Source organism: Lepidochelys kempii, chromosome 9, assembly GCF_965140265.1.
Source record: "Lepidochelys kempii isolate rLepKem1 chromosome 9, rLepKem1.hap2, whole genome shotgun sequence".
Classification (NCBI taxonomy): domain Eukaryota; kingdom Metazoa; phylum Chordata; order Testudines; family Cheloniidae; genus Lepidochelys; species Lepidochelys kempii.
In genome coordinates, this window is record NC_133264.1 from 50,387,567 (window position 1) to 50,405,327 (window position 17,761).

The window sequence follows — 17,761 nt, forward strand, 5'->3', positions numbered from 1 at the left end:
AAGTGAGTTTGCTTGTGTTCAGAGACTTTGTAGACTGTAGCTAAACTCTCTGAAGATACTGTCTCTTTCAGTTCCTGCTGTTGACTAGCCTGCACATGCATACCCAGAAAGTGACTGAGCATGCTAAAGCCCAGGGATACAAGCATCAAGCAGAACTTTCCCTGCAATTGTTGCTCCCAGCTGCTGCAGACTGGTGTAGGGCAGGGCACCAGAACTGAGAGCATGGAAACTTTCCCCTTGTGCTCTCAGTGACCTGGTCACCACCCTCTGCTGACAACCAAGCAGTGTAGAAAAGGAAGGTGCCTGACAGAGGTGACAAAGAGTCTGTGGGGGAAAGGGAGTGGAGTGGGATTGATTAGGAGAGGAGACTGGGCCTGAGAGCTGGAGAGGGAAATGGGGTGTGGGGACTGGGAGCCAGTGAGGGAGGAAAGACTCATATTTATGAAAGAGCGGAGGGAGGTGAGGACACTGTGACTAACTCAGAGGGGGAAAAAAGACTGGGCCTTGGGAACCCATAGTGGGAGAATGGAGATGGTGAGGCGGAGGAGACAGATCTGATGAAAAGCCACGGTGCATGGGGAAAATTGGAACTGTTCTGAGCAAAGAGACTGGGACAAGGTAACAGGTAGAAGGTGATGGGGATGGAAGGGAGACTGAAATTGAATAACATACTATTCGCTCCATCATAGGATTGGCATGAATGGTGCTGTTCAGCCTTATAGATTCATAGATGTGAAGGCCAGAAGGACCATTATGATCATCTGGTCAGACCTCCTGCATAACACAGGCTAGACAACCTCACTCTGATGACTACAGCAGTGGTTTTCAACCTGTGGTCCACGGACCTGTGGGTGTCTGCAGATGATATCTAAGGGGTTATAAATTAATAGTTCCATTAGTTAATTATCCTTACAGTTTAAAAAGTGTGCCTTATTTCTAGTCTGAATTTGTCTAGCTTCAGCTTCCAATCACTGGATCTTGCTATGCCTTTTTTCTGTTAGTAAACACCTTTTTAATTTATCAGAACTCTTGTTCCCATGTACATATGCATTATGATACAGTGTTTTCACATACTGTTTTCCCACAGGCTGTCTCTGCTTGCTTCAGTACCCAAAAGATCACAACTGGTGAAAAGAAGAGCATTGTGCCTGCTACAAACGAAAATCATTGGTGCCTCCTTCAGAGAGTGCAATCCACCAGAAACCACGATCAGATGTTATGATCTTGCAAACCAGTATCTTACATCCAACCTTTCTTTGTAGAACAACTTGAAAACGTGGCAACTAGTTGATTCCCACAGCACTTAATCGCTGCTCTTCACATTCCCCGACTCCTGATACAGAACGTAGGGGGGTGATTTTCAGGGGGCTGCAGCAGAGTCTCACCGTCACTGCTCAGCAGCGTCCCAGGGGGTCAGTGAGGAGGTTCTGCTCCCCTCCAGCTCCTGGGTTACAGTGAGTAGGAAGTTTGGGGAATTAAACTAGTTCCTGTTTGATGTGTGTGCGAGGTGTCTCTGCATGTCAATTGCCAGTGCAATCACAGCACACTGCAAACAGCCCTCAGCTCAGCTCTGGGGGAGGTTAGAGAGCGGGCGGGAGGCGATCGGGCCGGGGAGGGGTGGGGAGGAATTGGGCTTGGGGACTATGGGCGAGGGGGTTTCAGGGGCGGGTGGCAGGCAGCGGGTGCTGAGGCCTGTGGCGGGATTATTCCACGTATCGAGCCCGAGGGGTCGGGAGGTGGCGGGGTGTGGGGAAGGGGCGTTGGGGTGGTGCTGGGGGGGGTTGGGAGTGCAGGACCTGAGAGTGGGGGAACAATTGGAGGTGGTGGAGTCTGGAGGGAGGTTGGGGGCGGGACCCGAGACGGGGGGCGGCGGCTGAGAGTGGTGCGAGGACGGGGCCGCGGTTGGGGGGCGGAGCCCGAGGCGGGTCGCTCCCCTCAGACATGGTCGGGCCGCGCGGGCCCTGTTGCCCGGCAGGGGGCGAGCGTGGCCGGCTCTCGAAGTGCGGCCGCGCGCGCCCCCGCGAGCAAATAGCAGGTCTCGCGGCGCTGTTGCGGAAGGTCGCGGGGCGGGGGCCGGACGAGATAGCTGCGAGCGCTGGGCTGTGCGGCTGCGAGACCCGCGATGGCTCTGGGCAGCGGGCTCCTTCTCTGCGCCCCGCTGGCGCTACTGCTGCTGGCAATGGCCCCGGACAGTGCCTCCCCGGCTGCTGCGTCGGAGGGAGGTAAGAGAGCCCGGACCCCCACGCAGAGCCTGCCCCACACAGCTCCCGGTCTCCTGCCCCGCACCTCCCCCCCGTCTCCTGCCCCGCACCTCCCCTGACCCACACAGCCCCCGGTGTCCTGCCCCCCCAAGCCGGACCCCCCCGTCTCCTGCCCCGCACCTCCCCCCACCCGTCACAGCCTGACCCACACAGCCCCCGGTGTCCTGCCCCCCCAAGCCGGACCCCCCCCGTCTCCTGCCCCGCACCTCCCCCCACCCGTCACAGCCTGACCCACACAGCCCCCGGTGTCCTGCCCCCCCAAGCCGGACCCCCCCCGTCTCCTGCCCCGCACCTCCCCCCACCCGTCACAGCCTGACCCACACAGCCCCCGGTGTCCTGCCCCCCCAAGCCGGACCCCCCCCCGTCTCCTGCCCCGCACCTCCCCCCACCCGTCACAGCCTGACCCACACAGCCCCCGGTGTCCTGCCCCCCCAAGCCGGACCCCCCCCGTCTCCTGCCCCGCACCTCCCCCCACCCGTCACAGCCTGACCCACACAGCCCCCGGTGTCCTGCCCCCCCAAGCCGGACCCCCCCCCGTCTCCTGCCCCGCACCTCCCCCCACCCGTCACAGCCTGACCCACACAGCCCCCGGTGTCCTGCCCCCCCAAGCCGGACCCCCCCCGTCTCTTGCCCCGCACCTCCCCCCACCCGTCACAGCCTGACCCACACAGCCCCCGGTGTCCTGCCCCCCCAAGCCGGACCCCCCCCGGTCTCCTGCCCCGCACCTCCCCCCACACGCCACAGCCTGCCCCACACAGCCCCCAGTGTCATGCCCCCCCAAGCCCGACCCGCCGGTCTCCTGCCCCGCACCTCCCACCCCCACACGCCATAGCCTGCCCCACACAGCCCCCGGTGTCCTGTCCTGCCCCCCCCCCCGATCTCCTGCCCCGCACCTGCCCCCCCACACGCCACAGCCTGCCCCACACAGCCCCCGGTCCCCTGCCCCGCACCTCCCTCCACACGCCACAGCCTGCCCTACACAGCCCGTGGTGTCCTGGCCCCATCTCTTCTGTCCCTGGCGCCTTGCCAACCCCCCCCCGTACCGGACCCCCTGCCTCGCACTTCCTCCCCGATCCCCCCAGGTGTCTTGCCCCGCACTTCCTGCCTCTGGTGTCTCTTCTTCCTCCCCCCATATCCGACACATCCCCCAAGTGTCCAGTCCCCTACAATCATCTGAGACTCTAATTCCCCTCCACCCCTGCCCTGCGACTGCTGCTGTTGACAACTCGCGTTAGCTTCTAGCGGAGAGAAGGCCATTGGTAGTTTCCCCTGGAGCTGGTGGAGTTGCGATCCTGGGTTTTACCGCTACTTGCTTGTTTGAACATAGCAACTTCACTAGTGTCTGGTCTTCGTTAGGATTTTCCCCACTGCCAGCTAACAGAGGAAGAACGCACCCCTTTCTCACTGTGAAGACAAGACCTTGCAATAGTTGGTCTCAGTATTTAGCCTTCTAAGCACAGTGGGCTATTTGTTACAGCCTTGCCTTATCAAAGAGTGGAGTGTGCTAATCAGGGAAGTCATTAAAATGTGGTTAGACAGCATGTAAGCTTAAAACTAGAACTGTGCTAACTGTGTCGGATGACATCTGTTTTGGAAGTCTGTCCCCATTGTGGTAGTGGCTTTAATGTCAGTCTCAACTTCTGGAAGATGTGCATTGAATTTGTAAGTTGCTGTGGTGAATCAAAAATAACTGAAGAAAGTTAGTAGCTATACATAGACTAAATTTCCTGATAGTACTTGCCTTGTTTGTAGCCCCTCTTGTAAGACTCTCTGAAGTGATTTAACAGATTTTCTGATGAAATAGGTTTCATTTTGTGATGCTTGTGACTATAAAACTAACATTGAAAACTTAGCTTTTTTGTATATTTAAAGACTTAATAATGCTACAACAAAACATCTGTGCTGTCGTCTTATTGCAATAGAAGGCTTTTGAGTCTGTCAGCTTAAAATTTTAAGCTTCATTAGTTGTCTTGGCTCTTGTCTTTTTTCCTGTTCTGCAAACTCTTGTTAGCAATAAGAAAAGGAGTGCTTGTGGCACCTTAGAGACTAACCAATTTATTGGTTAGTCTCTAAGGTGCCACAAGCACTCCTTTTCTTTTTGCGAATACAGACTAACACAGCTGCTACTCTGAAACCTGTCATTATGCAAGGCACAGAGGGAATAGTGTGTATGGTTGGTTTCACAATGCTGTCTTCGCTAATCTCTCTCCTTAGTCATGTTAGGCATTACTTGTAACACTAACAGGTGAACAAGTTTTCACACAAAGGTGTGAAAATAAATTGGTGTTCTGCTAACAAGATAGGTTTCAGAGTAGCTATCTTGTTAGCAGAACACCAATTTATAATCACACCTTTGTGTGAAAACTTGTTCACCTGTTAGTGTTACAAGTAATGCCTAACATGACTAAGGAGAGAGATTAGCGAAGACAGCATTGTGAAACCAACCATACACACTATTCCCTCTGTGCCTTGCATAATGACAGGTTTCAGAGTAGCAGCTGTGTTAGTCTGTATTCGCAAAAAGAAAAGGAGTGCTTGTGGCACCTTAGAGACTAACCAATTTATTTGAGCATAAGCTTTCGTGAGCTACAGCTCCCTTCATTGGAAGTTCATATTGAAGTTCTCTTATAGTTGTTACGAATTTTCAGTGCAGGGATGTCAGTTACTGAATTATGTGAATTGGTGGGTAAGCGAACAAACAAAGCAAGGACAGTGTATTGCTATGTATTTTATTAGTTTTGATAACTAAGTTTTTAACTTTTCACTGTATTGATAAGATTGTATCTCTGAAACACTATGAAGTAATAACTTACTGCTTAGTAATAGCTGACTGCTATAAAGGGGGCTTCTGTTTCAGGCTTTGAGAGGTGCCCTTCCACACATGAACAAGCTCCAGTTCTATTTTAACCTCCTGAAGGTCCAGAGAAGTCTGAGCAGGCTACCTGATTTCTCTGCCAGAGTGTGGTATTACAAATGTATGGAATGCATCTCACATGATGGATGGTGAGAAATACTTTGAGTTGAAAGCATTATTTTTCACTTGATGTAACTGCCTTCATCCCAGTGCACTGTTTCCACCGTCTTCCTGCTAGTTAACAAATTTCAAAATCTTAGGGTGGAGGTTTTGGGTCTTGTGATCAGATTTTCACAAACTCTAAAACGTTTCCAAAATGCTATGTATTCCTTGTACATACTTTACAGTTACAGACCAACAAGGTGGCTTCCCCAAACCAGACAAGAGGAGAAGCTTGCGAGAAGATTGGTTTTGAAGTGTGCCCTGATGTCATGTGACTTTTGACTAAAGTTAGGAATGAATTTAAAGATTACAGCCCATCACAGAAAACACCCTGACACTGCCCAACAGCTCCCTCTTTTCTTGAGGGGACTCCAACTTGAGTGCTTTGACTGACTACCTGCAGCTGCATTAACATGGCACCGGGGGAAAGGCATCTCAAATACGAAGGTTGCAAGCCATTTAAGATTCTTGGTCAAAACCATCCCCTTCCATTCACTCAAGCCAGCGTGCAGGCAGTGCAGGTCATGAAGCACTGGTGTCATGTGTTGACTGTGAGAAACTTCTCCAATAAGCAAGCTGCCACCTTTGCTGCAGGTTTCCGTTTGTGAGTTGATTTAAAGTGCATCCCTCTCACGCATTTCAGAAGTCTAATCCTCAGGTTATAAAGGCATAGGCCATGGCAGAAAGATTGAATTGAAAAGAAAAAGTTTCAACTTCTTGGCTAGTGCCTGGCTAACCACCTCCACCCCTGTTTGCACTTGTTCAGGTGACTGCTGCTATATGATCATCAAAGAGTAAGTGGGGATCTAGCAATACTACCAGATGCCTAGATTCTAAGGCCAGAAGGGACCACTGTGATCCACCAATCTGACCTCCTGCATAGCACAGGCCATAGGACTTCCCTGAAAAAAATCTTGTTTGAACTAAAGCATGTCTTTAAAAAAAAAAAATCGAGTCTTGATTTAAAAATCTCCATTGATGGAGAATCCACCACATCCTTTGGTAAATTTTCCAATGTTTATTTACCTTCACTGTTTAAAAAAAAAAAAAAAAAAAAAATTATGCCTCATGTCCGGTCTGACTGTCCGTTTTCAACTTCTAGCCATTGGATCTTGTTATACCTTTGTCTGTTAGACTGAAGAGCCTATTAGATATGTTCCCTGTGTAGGTACTTACAAACTGTGATCAAGTCGCCCCTTAACCATCTCTTTTTTTAAACTAAATAGACTCAAGAGCTCAATCTGTCACTAGAAGTCAGGTTTGCCAATACTTTAATTTCTTGTGCCTCTTCTCTGAACCTTCTCCAATATATCAGCATCCTTCTTTAATTGTTGGCACCAGAACTGGACACAATATTCCAGCAGCAATCGCACCAGTGCCAAATACAGAGGTAAAATAACCTCTTTTCACACAAAATTCACGTTTGTTACATCCAAGGATCTCATTAGCTGTTTTGGTCAGTGTCACACTGGGTGCTCATGTTCAGTTGATTATTTACTAGGACCCCCAAAGTCCTTTTCAGAGTCACTGCTTCCCAGAGTTTCTTCTGAAGGCGAAGAGAGCAGGGTGGCAGCAAGCATCCTAAAAGCATACTACCCTACTTTGTCACACTGGCTTTTCTTCATTCTTCAACAAGTGAAATAACAACCTGGCCCTGCACCCTGCATTTTAACAGCTGCACAAGTTGGAAGAACAGAAGCAGAAGATGGGTGGGGGACAGTATGAGGAGGTAGCACCAGAAGTAAACATTCTAGGCCTGTCTCAAGGTTTCAGTGAATGCTCGGCCAAGGATTGAGGTGGCTCTTCCCGATTAGCTTGTGAAGAATGTCACTTTCACAGGCCCTCTACTTAGCACTCATAAAGGTCTACTTAGATTAGGGCTGAAAGTAGGTGCTTTTCAAAATAAAATGAAAAACTGAACTGGATAATAGAACTGCAAAAGTATTAAATTGTCTACACTACGGGCTTGTCTACACTGGCAGTTTACAGTGCTGCAACTGTCTCGGTCAGGAGTGTGAAAAAACACCCCCCTGAGCGCAGCAAATTTCAGCGCTGTGAAGAGCCAGTGTAGACAGTGCACCAGTGCTGGGAGCCACGCCTGTCGTGGAGGTGGGTTTTTTTAGAGCATTGGGAGAGCTCTCCCAGTGCTGCGCCGTGACCACACAAGGCACGTTAAAACAGTCCTGCGGCAGCGCTTTAGTGTTGCCAGTGTAGTCTAGCCCTAAGAGTCTGTCCACACTAGGACATGCACATTATTAGTCAAGATGAACCCTAGGCTCCCCTCTAGGGTTCACATTGACAGTTTAACATTAAAAACTACAACTTGCCATCACTACACTAAAATTTTAAGATGTTTAAGCTGGTATGTTTTAAGAGTGTACCTCTCTATCCTACCCAGGTGGATTGATTTAAATAATGGTGATTTAATTCACCAAGTGGAAAGTCTAGATTTAAATAATCAATTTCAATCAGCTTTTCCATTTGTACTTCAGTTCTTTCGTATAAAGAAAGATGCATTCTCACTGGTGTAGTCATTAAAATATGTAGACTTAGAACTAAATAGAGCCTTTATGCTATATTTGGTATACCTTTTTGCTACCTAAGAGGGTACACTATAATGATATACATTTATTTAAAGAGTATTATAGTTTAATATTTTCAGCTTCTTAATTGTACGTTTTAGTAGGTTAGAAAATGGTGAATGAGGGGTGGAGTCATACATATTCATAATTTGAGAACTGAGCCAATCAGAGTTCAGGGAGAGGGAAGCTATAAAATAGGAGTATGAGACTATCCCGGTGGGCTCAGTGGATGATCCTGGTGAGATATGAATTTCAGTCTGTTACCCCCAGTAGCACAGCCCCTGGAAACCCCACAGGATCAAACACTTAATACAGAACATGACCTGTTGTGCCATCTTATAAAGCTTGCCCTTCAAATTGAAATGTTTTTCTCCTGATTCTTTACAAAGAAAAGTAATCTTTAACTCAGTGTTTGGTAGTGGCTCATGGATTCAGGGTATTTATTTTTATTTAAAGGTTTTAATTATTATAATTTTAGGCCTTAGCATATTTTCCATTAAATTCAGATTGAATTTTAAACAGATTTATTTTTAACAAGAAAAACTTATTAAAATTTAACTAAAATCAAAAATCTTATGTAAAGGTGGAAAAATCCAATTCTTTGATTTCCTCCCCCCCAACATCATCAGTTTTTATCCACCTTGTATCCTAGTGAGAGAGAGTGAGAGAGGTCATAGGTGTTAAGATGCACTTTAAAAAGAAATTGAGGTAGCCAACATGATTTGAAGGACCTCTTTCCTAGTCGTCTTGTTGTTTTTACTGATACAGACTAACACGGCTACCACTCTGAAACCTGTCACCGTGCAAGGCGTTGAGTTTAGCTGTATGAAGTGGATAGTCTCTAAGTGCCACAAGGACTCCTCGTTGTTTTTTCATAATGTAGAAGGGTCTTTATCTTGTATTAGGGCTCTCCCAGTAGTGTGGATTTGTGAGATTTTGCTACAGTTGTTAGCAGTATCTTTGTTTGTTCAATGAGACGTATCACGCAAAGTATCTGACAAGCTGGTAGAAAGCAGCAGAAGAGCAAATGTAGCTTAATTCAGACTTTAAACTTCACCAATTGCATATTTGCTGCCCATCAGCTTGTTGCTTGAATTAACTGTTCTAAAGCTGCATTCTTGTTGAATCAAAATTGAACAACTCAAGGACTGGAAAGTCAGAAGGTCTTAGAAATTGGGGCTTGCTAAACAGCAGTAACATAGTGCTGGCTTGAATTAACTGATCTTGGACTGAATCACAAGTTTACTGTACTTTTTTAACTATATAATTAGTGTTAACATAAAAGTCCCATGATTTCTCTTCTGTCCCCAACATTTGTAACTGTGTTTAGGGGTGTGGAGTGGCTGTTCCACGACTCCCTTCAACTTGGTAGTAATGACAGTGAATATTAGTACTTGATAAAGTCTCTGCTTCAGATCTAGTTTAGGAGTGCAGAGTCTGACTTCTAAAATGTAGAGCGGTGTGTAAACATCTCTATCTTACCTATGTTCATAGAATGCTGACTCACTTCAAGGGCTGTACCCTGAGGATATAAACCTAAAAGAAACCACAGCTCTGCTCCCTAATCACATGACTGATCTCCGCTGTAAATGAAAACACAAAACTGACCAGCTGCATTGTAGCTAATGGAAAATCATTACTACAAATGTTCTTATGAACAAATACCCTTTCTTTTCTGGTTTACAAAAGATATTTTAAAGATATTTTAATGTGTAGTACATCATCTTCCACAGACCATCGATTGAATGCTCAATAATTTCACTAAAATCTTGTCAGAAAAGTTGTCTCCTCGCAAAATAGGGTACTGCTGATATTTTAAAATTCTCAACTACTCCTCAAACATTCAGTAATTAAAAGTGCTCTTCAAATGCTATGTTTGAAAAGGAAATAATCTTTCTGAAGTTTACTAGATGGAGGAAGCATTCTAATGAAGTGGGTTCTTAGAGGTCTTGTCTCCTGTACTTCTAACACTCTGTTTTGGTTGAAGGGAGGAAACGTGGCGCTATAGCACACTAGGGTAACCAAGAGACTATCGAATGTTAATAGGGACTATTGGGGAGACCTGTGATTTAGAAGATTTTTTATTTCATAGAATATCAGGGTTGGAAGGGACCTCAGGAGGTCATCTAGTCCAAACCCCTATTCAAAGCAGGACCAATCCCCAACTAAATCATCCCAGCCAGGGCTTTGTCAAGCCTGACCTTAAAAACTTCAAAGGAAGGAGATTCTACCACCTCCCTAGGTAGCATGCATTTTGTAAATTAAAATCTGCGGACATAGCATGTTTAAGCTTCTAAACGATGACAAAAACACAGAAACCTTTTTACAACTACCTAAAACCAGTGAGGTATTGTACCAATAAAGTATGCAAGCCCTTCAGTTCAGGGACAATATACCTTGAGTACTTGTGGCACCTTAGAGACTAACCAATTTATTTGAGCATAAGCTTTCGTGAGCTACAGCTCACTTCATCGGATGCATACTGTGGAAAGTACAGAAGATCTTTTTATACACACAAAGCATGAAAAAATGGGTGTTTACCACTACAAAAGGTTCTCTCCCCCCACCCACTCTCCTGCTGGTAATAGCTTATCTAAAGTGATCACTCTCCTTACAATGTAAACACCCATTTTTTTCATGCTTTGTGTGTATAAAAAGATCTTCTGTACTTTCCACAGTATGCATCCGATGAAGTGAGCTGTAGCTCACGAAAGCTCATGCTCAAATAAATTGATTAGTTTCTAAGGTGCCACAAGTCCTCCTTTTCTTTTTGCGAATACAGACTAACACGGCTGTTACACTCAGGGTATAGGTTTCAGAGTATACTAGCCAGGAAACTATTCATGCTCTCGCCACATTTTCACCTCAGTTATATTTGGTTTTGTTCTTTATAGATAACAGAACGTGATTACAGTGAACAGGGCATAATATTAACAGAAGAGTGTAGTGAAGAGTTTGTCAGAAACCATGATCTGTTGCAGTTTGAAGGATTTTGTGTGCTTGGATTTGAAGAAAACTAAACTGCAACTAACGTTTCTGAGCCTCCTGCTTGGGGTAACTCACATACCAAGAGGAAGACGAGCTCAATTGTTTTTTTCATCAAGAGGGTCATTGCAAATAGGAGGCTGAGCAACATTGGTGGAGTTCTTTTTAAAACTTTTATTTAATTGCAAATCTGATAATTGGGACCTGGCATAACCTGCTTCCCCAACAATTAAGTAATAAAACATTGGACTAAATCTATGATAGCTCGCATGTTTTCATAGTTAAACGTTAAACAGCCTAGAATGAGCCTGCGTGGAAGAGACTTTTCATAATAAGCTTGCAGTAATGCTATCTAGTCTCAAGACTGTGTGTCTCCCGAAACTGTTTAAATTGTGTTACACTAATGGCACGAGAATTGCAACAATAGATGATAATTATGTGGAAAGGAGCCTCTACAAATAGATGTTATATGTGCAAATAGAGTGGGAATATCTTGATGGTATGGTGCTGCTTCTCCAGTTCTCTGAGACAAAGCACTAGTGCACAGGAATAAGGTAAGAAGTTGCTGTACTTTACAGTAGAGTAATTAGTCAAGGAAAAATGTCTGGCAATGCTGCTTTGTTTTTTTAGAAACTATATGTAGTACGGCCTGGCTGCGAGGATACAGCAAAGTTAAATGTTCAGGCATTATTTATTTTCAAAATGTTGCTTGTATGGGCCTAGCTAAATACTAATATGGCTCTTTCCTCTCCACAGCTTGTCCTCAATACACAAACAAAACTTGTGAAGAGTGTCTGAAAAAAGTCTCAGTAAGTAGTAGAAAAACAAATCTATTTCCTTTATTTAAGTGAACTTGCTGTGTCAACCTGCCAAAGGTTCATAGTTTTGCGAAGCAGCTGAAAAGATCTGTCTTGGCATTTTGAAGTGGGGAGCAGCCACTATGCCAGCTGACTTCAAAGGGAGCTGCAAGTGCTAAGCACCTGTGGTGGGGTGGTTTTGTTTTTAAATGTTTAATCCAAACCCTTGGAAAGGGTTCCTGAAGAACCTTGCCTTTCCCTCCAGGTTCTGATGATCTCTGCCACATTCTTTGTTTGGATGACCTACTGTTCCCCACCAGTATTTTAGGGGACTGTTTGGAGTCCTGCTTTTCCTTTTTGTCACTGTGTGGGTGCTGGCTAAACTGCCTCACTTCTCCAGTGGGCTGAGTGGATTGAGAGAACAGATCACAATCTGAGGATATGCTGGAAATAGCGTGTCTCCTCTAGCACTCCTAGACCCAAGTGGAATTCAGATGGGGGTAGGGGAAGTTATCAAACACCTCAGTTTTGGAGGTTTGGCTTTACAGGTAGGAGGAATCCAAAGTTTTGGCTCTTGAATTCAGGTATAGAAGTAGTCTTACTGAAACAAACCTTACAAGATTGTGGAAGGCTTAAAAGTGACACTGGGCCTTGACCTCCACCTCAAATGTCTTCTAATGACGTGTGTGTTTTTCTAACTGCCTAGTGTCAGGTCTCTGATTTTAAATTGGCTTGCTGAGAAACTCCGAATGCCTCTGAATTTGTACCTGCTCATCATATGAAGGTGAATGTTGGTGCAGATAGGTGAAACTTAGTGGTACTAAGGCTAGGGGAAACCATACATTCATAGGTATGAAGTTGTCCCTTATATCAGTCAGTTCTGAGCTGCAAATTCAGAGTTGTAACGTTCCCTAACTGTGGGAAAGTGAGAAATTGAGAGAGACTCCAGTGTTCTATGAAACGAAACAGTGAACACAAAAACAAGTTTATTTCTCATGCCTGGAAATGCACGTTGTCCTTGCATTTCTGAGTAGAACACTGTTGAGTCTCTTGTATCTTCTCTTGAAACTCTAACACTTAACTGCTTTTTTTAAGCATCTAGTCAATTACAAAGTTCCAACCAAGCCAAACCTACCTATTCAAAATATGTGGAACTGATGCTGAGCTGGCTATGCAGGAATTGTAGGTCTTATAAAAAGGATAGCTTTGAATTCAAAGCTATCATGTCTTCCACTACTTACACAATCTTCTCTCTTTTTCTGATCCAGTAAACTGACATAACCTTTTTTTACAAACTTGGAGTAGAAATCTGGATCTGTTAATCCTTTTGAAAAGGAGTTCAGGATTACAATCCATCAGCCCTGTTTCTGCTTCTTCCACAATATAGATTTAGCCTAGAACTTTGTGGCATCAGTGGGGATAATGGAAAAGTACCATGGCTTCTCTGCACTGTCTTGGCTTTGTTTTTGTGTGGCTTTGTTTATTTAGTTAGATCAAGCCAGACTCCTATAGAGACTACAACAGTAATGTCCTTAGCCTGTGAAGTCCCTCCAACATCTTCAGTTGTTGTTGGAAGCTTGTCACACCTCTGAAGAGTCCTTGTTGTGCACATGTAGCATGTTTTGCCCAGTATGAATTCTAGTTGACTTACAGTAACTTGATGGAAAGCAAAAGGGGAAAGTCCCCCACCAGAAGAGAACACTGTTGATAAAGGGTGACGGAGTGATGGGAAGAAACTCAATTCTATTTCCAGGCCCCAGCCACCTGACCTCCACGTGACAAAGGTTAATACCCCTAGCACATGACTGGGTCAGCATGCACAGGCTCCACTGGCTACGGTTCCACTCAGCTGTGCTCTGGGAGACAATTACGTTGAATTTCTTTTAAGAAAAATGTCTAGTTGCTTCTGGGGTTCTGCCCCTGGCTTTCATGAATGGCAGATTATTTTAAACCCCACCTCTGGATTACAGAGATTTACCAAAACTACTCTACCATCCTGTGGCTTCCATGTTCTGTAGAATATAATGTCGTATGGTAACTTTAAATCCTTTACCACCTCCTGGAAGGAGTTGTGCTTCCTTTGTGAACAGCTAAGGATCTGGCTACACTGCAGTCAGGAGATATGAGAGCACCCGTAGGTGTACCCATCCTAGCTTTCATCAGGCTAGTTCACTAAAAAATAGCAGTGAGGCACAATGGTTTAGACTAGCTACCCAAATATATAATCAGGGTCACAGGCAGGCTTGTGGTTAGGTGACTAGCCCACACCACCATCTGTTCTGCTGTGACTTCACTGCTATTTTTAGCAAGATAGCTCAATCGAAGCTAGGGTAGGTATCCCTACATGTGCTGCCATCATGCCTCCCAGTTGCACTGTAAACAGACCCTAAGAGGTCACTGAAACAGCAATGAAGAGACTCTTCCCCCAGTAATGTTATGGGTCAGTTGTTCCTCACGCTCTGCCTAATAAACTGCATCTCTGATGTAACCCAGCTCCTGAGCTGAGGATATTGTGGGAAATCAACCTCAAAATACTATATCCCAAGAGGCTTAGAATAACACTGGGCATAACAATGTGGACACTTGCATTGCATAAAAGAACAATAAAAATCAGCTCATCTAGATTACACTGGAAATTGGCTTTAGAGCTTCTTTACAATACAGTTAACTGCTGGAAAAATTCACTCTGCTGCCACAGTCCAGCCCTGATCCAGCTCTACGATCAGTTACCATCACTAATTACATCTGTGGTAGAGCAAGAAAGCTTTGTTTTATTTGGAGTATAACACTGCTGCTACTCTGAAACGTGTTAGAGGTCAGTATTTCTAACCTGCATCACTATGCCTGAGTATTTCCTGATATTAGTAATCAAATCTTTGATAAGCTTCTCCTTAAACTCCTCATGTGATACACTTCTCATAGCGGCCTCAAATCAGACGAATGTCTTGTGAGTGCTCAAGTCTTTAACTGTATTGCCCATTGTTCTAGGATTGTAAGGCTGAACATAAACACATGTTAATTATCTTGAACACAGTATCTTTTCTCTATTTGGGAATTATGAAAGCATTGTACAACTGGCTAGCTCCTATATGAGGAGATACCAGTTGGTGCCCAGAATTTACTAACTGGGTGTTTTGGAATTGGCGGCTGTGATTGCAGAGCCATTGGCCATTCTTTGAAAACTCGTGGCAAACGGGGGAAGTCCCAGATGACTGGAAAAAGGCTAATGTAGTGCCAATCTTTAAAAAAGGGAAGGAGGATGATCCTGGGAACTACAGGCCAGTCAGCCTCACCTCAGTCCCCGGAAAAATCATGGAGCAGGTCCTCAAGGAATCAATCCTGAAGCACTTAGATGACAGGAAAGTGATCAGGAACAGTCAGCATGGATTCACCAAGGGAAGGTCATGCCTGACTAATCTAATCACCTTCTATGATGAAATTACTGGTTCTGTGGATAAAGGGAAAGCAGTGGATGTATTGTTTCTTGACTTTAGCAAAGCTTTTGACACGGTCTCCCACAGTATTCTTGTCAGCAAGTTAAGGAAGTATGGGCTGGATGAATGCACTATAAGGTGGGTAGAAAGTTGGCTAGATTGTCCGGCTCAACGGGTAGTGATCAATGGCTCCATATCTAGTTGGCAGCCAGTGTCAAGTGGAGTGCCCCAGGGGTCGGTCCCGGGGCCGGTTTTGTTCAATATCTTCATAAATGATCTGGAGGATGGTGTGGATTGCACTCTCAGCAAATTTGCGGATGATACTAAACTGGGAGGAGTGGTAGATACGCTCGAGGGCAGGGATAGGATACAGAGGGACCTAGACAAATTGGAGGATTGGGCCAAAATAAATCTGATGAGGTTCAATAAGTATAAGTGCAGGGTCCTGCACTTAGGAGGGAAGAACCCAATGCACAGCTACAGACTAGGGACCGAATGGCTAGGCAGCAGTTCTGCGGAAAAGGACCTAGGGGTGACAGTGGAAGAGAAGCTGGATATGAGTCAGCAGTGTGCCCTTGTTGCCAAGAAGGCCAATGGCATTTTGGGATGTATAAGTAGGGGCATAGTGAGCAGATTGAGGGATGTGATTGTTCCCCTCTATTCGACATTGGTGAGGCCTCATCTGGAGTACTGTGTCCAGTTTTGGGCCCCATGCTACAAGAAGGATGTGGATAAATTGGAGAGAGTCCAGCGAAGGGCAACAAAAATGATTAGGGGTCTGGAACACATGACTTATGAGGAGAGGCTGAGGGAACCTCCTGAGGTCCCTTCCAACCCTGATATTCTATGATTCTATGAATGACAGCTGGGTTAGATTTGATAGGTGGATGGCAGGACAGACTTGATTCCCATAATCTTCTGTTCCTGCCATCAAACAGTATAAATAGGTGTAGTCTTGGGTAGAGGTGGTTGAGGTACTTGTGTGAATGGTAGCTGAGGAAACTTTTCAAACCTTGATCTTAATGTCAACAAACTTGTTCAAGTTCCAGTTGTAGGGCTAAATTCTACCTTCAGTTAAAGGTTTAACTGAACTGGTTCTATAAAAGGTTCTGTCAGACAAGGATTCTGGCAATGCTACAGCTCCAGATGTCTTTTAAACTGTCATCTTAGGCCTTGTCTACACTGCAGAAAACATGGAACTCCATGCCACTTCTAGTCACTCTTCAGAGCAGTGCTTCCCATTGGGGCCAGGGGAAAAGAGGACAGTCATACATTCCCTTCCCTCCCCAAAGCACCTGTCAAACACTGTCCACTCACATGCTTCCTGTTTCACAAGAGTTCAAACTACCAGCATAACCACATGAGCTCAGACAAAGTCCTATAGTTGTTTTTGCTGGTATACTAGTGCTACCATAGGCCAGAAGCATAGGTGGCACAGCTGCATTGGCTCATTTGGTCTGTCCTGCACTATAAATGTTAAGAACCCAGCACACTTAGGTCTTCACGTCAACAAACAAAAAGACAAGATGCAACAGTGGTGGGTAAAGGATGCAGGGGAAGGGAGGATGTATGTTATACTAAGATCAGAGTTACTCTAGGTGTGTGCACATCTTACTTAACAGAATCCCCCAAAGCTGTAGATAGATAAGGAGCACTTAGTCATTGAGTTTAAGGCCAGAAAGGACCATCAGATCATTTAGTCTGACCTCATGTATAGCACAAACCACCAGCACCCACATACTAAACCCAACAAATTACAGCCCATTACTTAATCTACAGGTTTCTGAATGCATTGCTGCGTGCTCTTTCTGTTTGCTATACCATGATTGCTCTGTCCTGTAGTCCTGATTCCTTCTTGTCTGGAGCTACTGCGGCTGCTGTAATCCCATTTTATGAGATAGTGTGAGCAACCCTGAGGCCTCCTTTTTGTCCTTTTAAAAAAACAACTTGTAAATCTTCCACTTTGCTCCAGCATCTCCAACAGAAACTCCCATAAACTTCTGCTTCAAAGAGCTGTGCCAGGACCTGCAGGGAAACTTCAAAAACTGTGTCCCCCTACTCCTGTGATAGTTGGGGGGGAGTGCTGTATGTGAAGACAGTGAATCAGGTCAAAGAAAAATTAGCTAGGGTGGATACTAACCTTTCACATTTCCCTGGTTCTGTAACAGTTATTGAATGCTTTGCTCATGCAACTATTTAAAGTCTTGTAGTCCAGAAAGCCTTTGCATTACCTGTCTACTGTTGACTGTGATTATTTGCATTTTAAGGGCTCTAATGATAACATTCTCCCTAGGCTCCAGGGAAAATTCTTTGTAACACCCTTATGTTTGATATGAAAATCAGTGGCTCTTTTTCACTTGTATTTGCTTTGGGGTGAAAAGTACAAATGTTACATATTAAAAGTTGACTTGCCAAACTAAGTCTAAGTCCTGACTTAGAGTGACATTTCCATTTGTTTACAAAGTTTCCTCCCTTATTTATTCAACAACCTTCATATAGGAAGCATATTTGAGCCTTTTTATTTTACAAAAATGTACTGTAACTATTATAAACCCATAGCTATTTACAAAGCTTGTTTCCGGACAGCCTTAGTTGAGGCACACTTTCATACCAACAGACATCAGCAGCAAAGCATGACATTCATGACTTGCAAACTTTTTTCAAAAGTGCAGATACTGAGCTTTCA

General features: G+C 45.1%; 1 protein-coding gene across 1 annotated transcript in view; it reads left to right on the forward strand.

Moving 5' to 3' along the window:
* The first annotated feature begins 2,020 nt into the window (after positions 1-2,020).
* The window catches only part of PTTG1IP (PTTG1 interacting protein), a 29,708-nt gene continuing 13,967 nt past the window's right edge, over positions 2,021-17,761 (forward strand). Inside the window, exons 1-2 of the mRNA XM_073360317.1 lie at positions 2,021-2,222; positions 11,601-11,653. Of these exons, the coding sequence (XP_073216418.1) occupies positions 2,123-2,222; positions 11,601-11,653 (153 nt within the window). The 5' untranslated portion in view covers positions 2,021-2,122. The remainder of the gene's footprint in view (positions 2,223-11,600; positions 11,654-17,761) is intronic.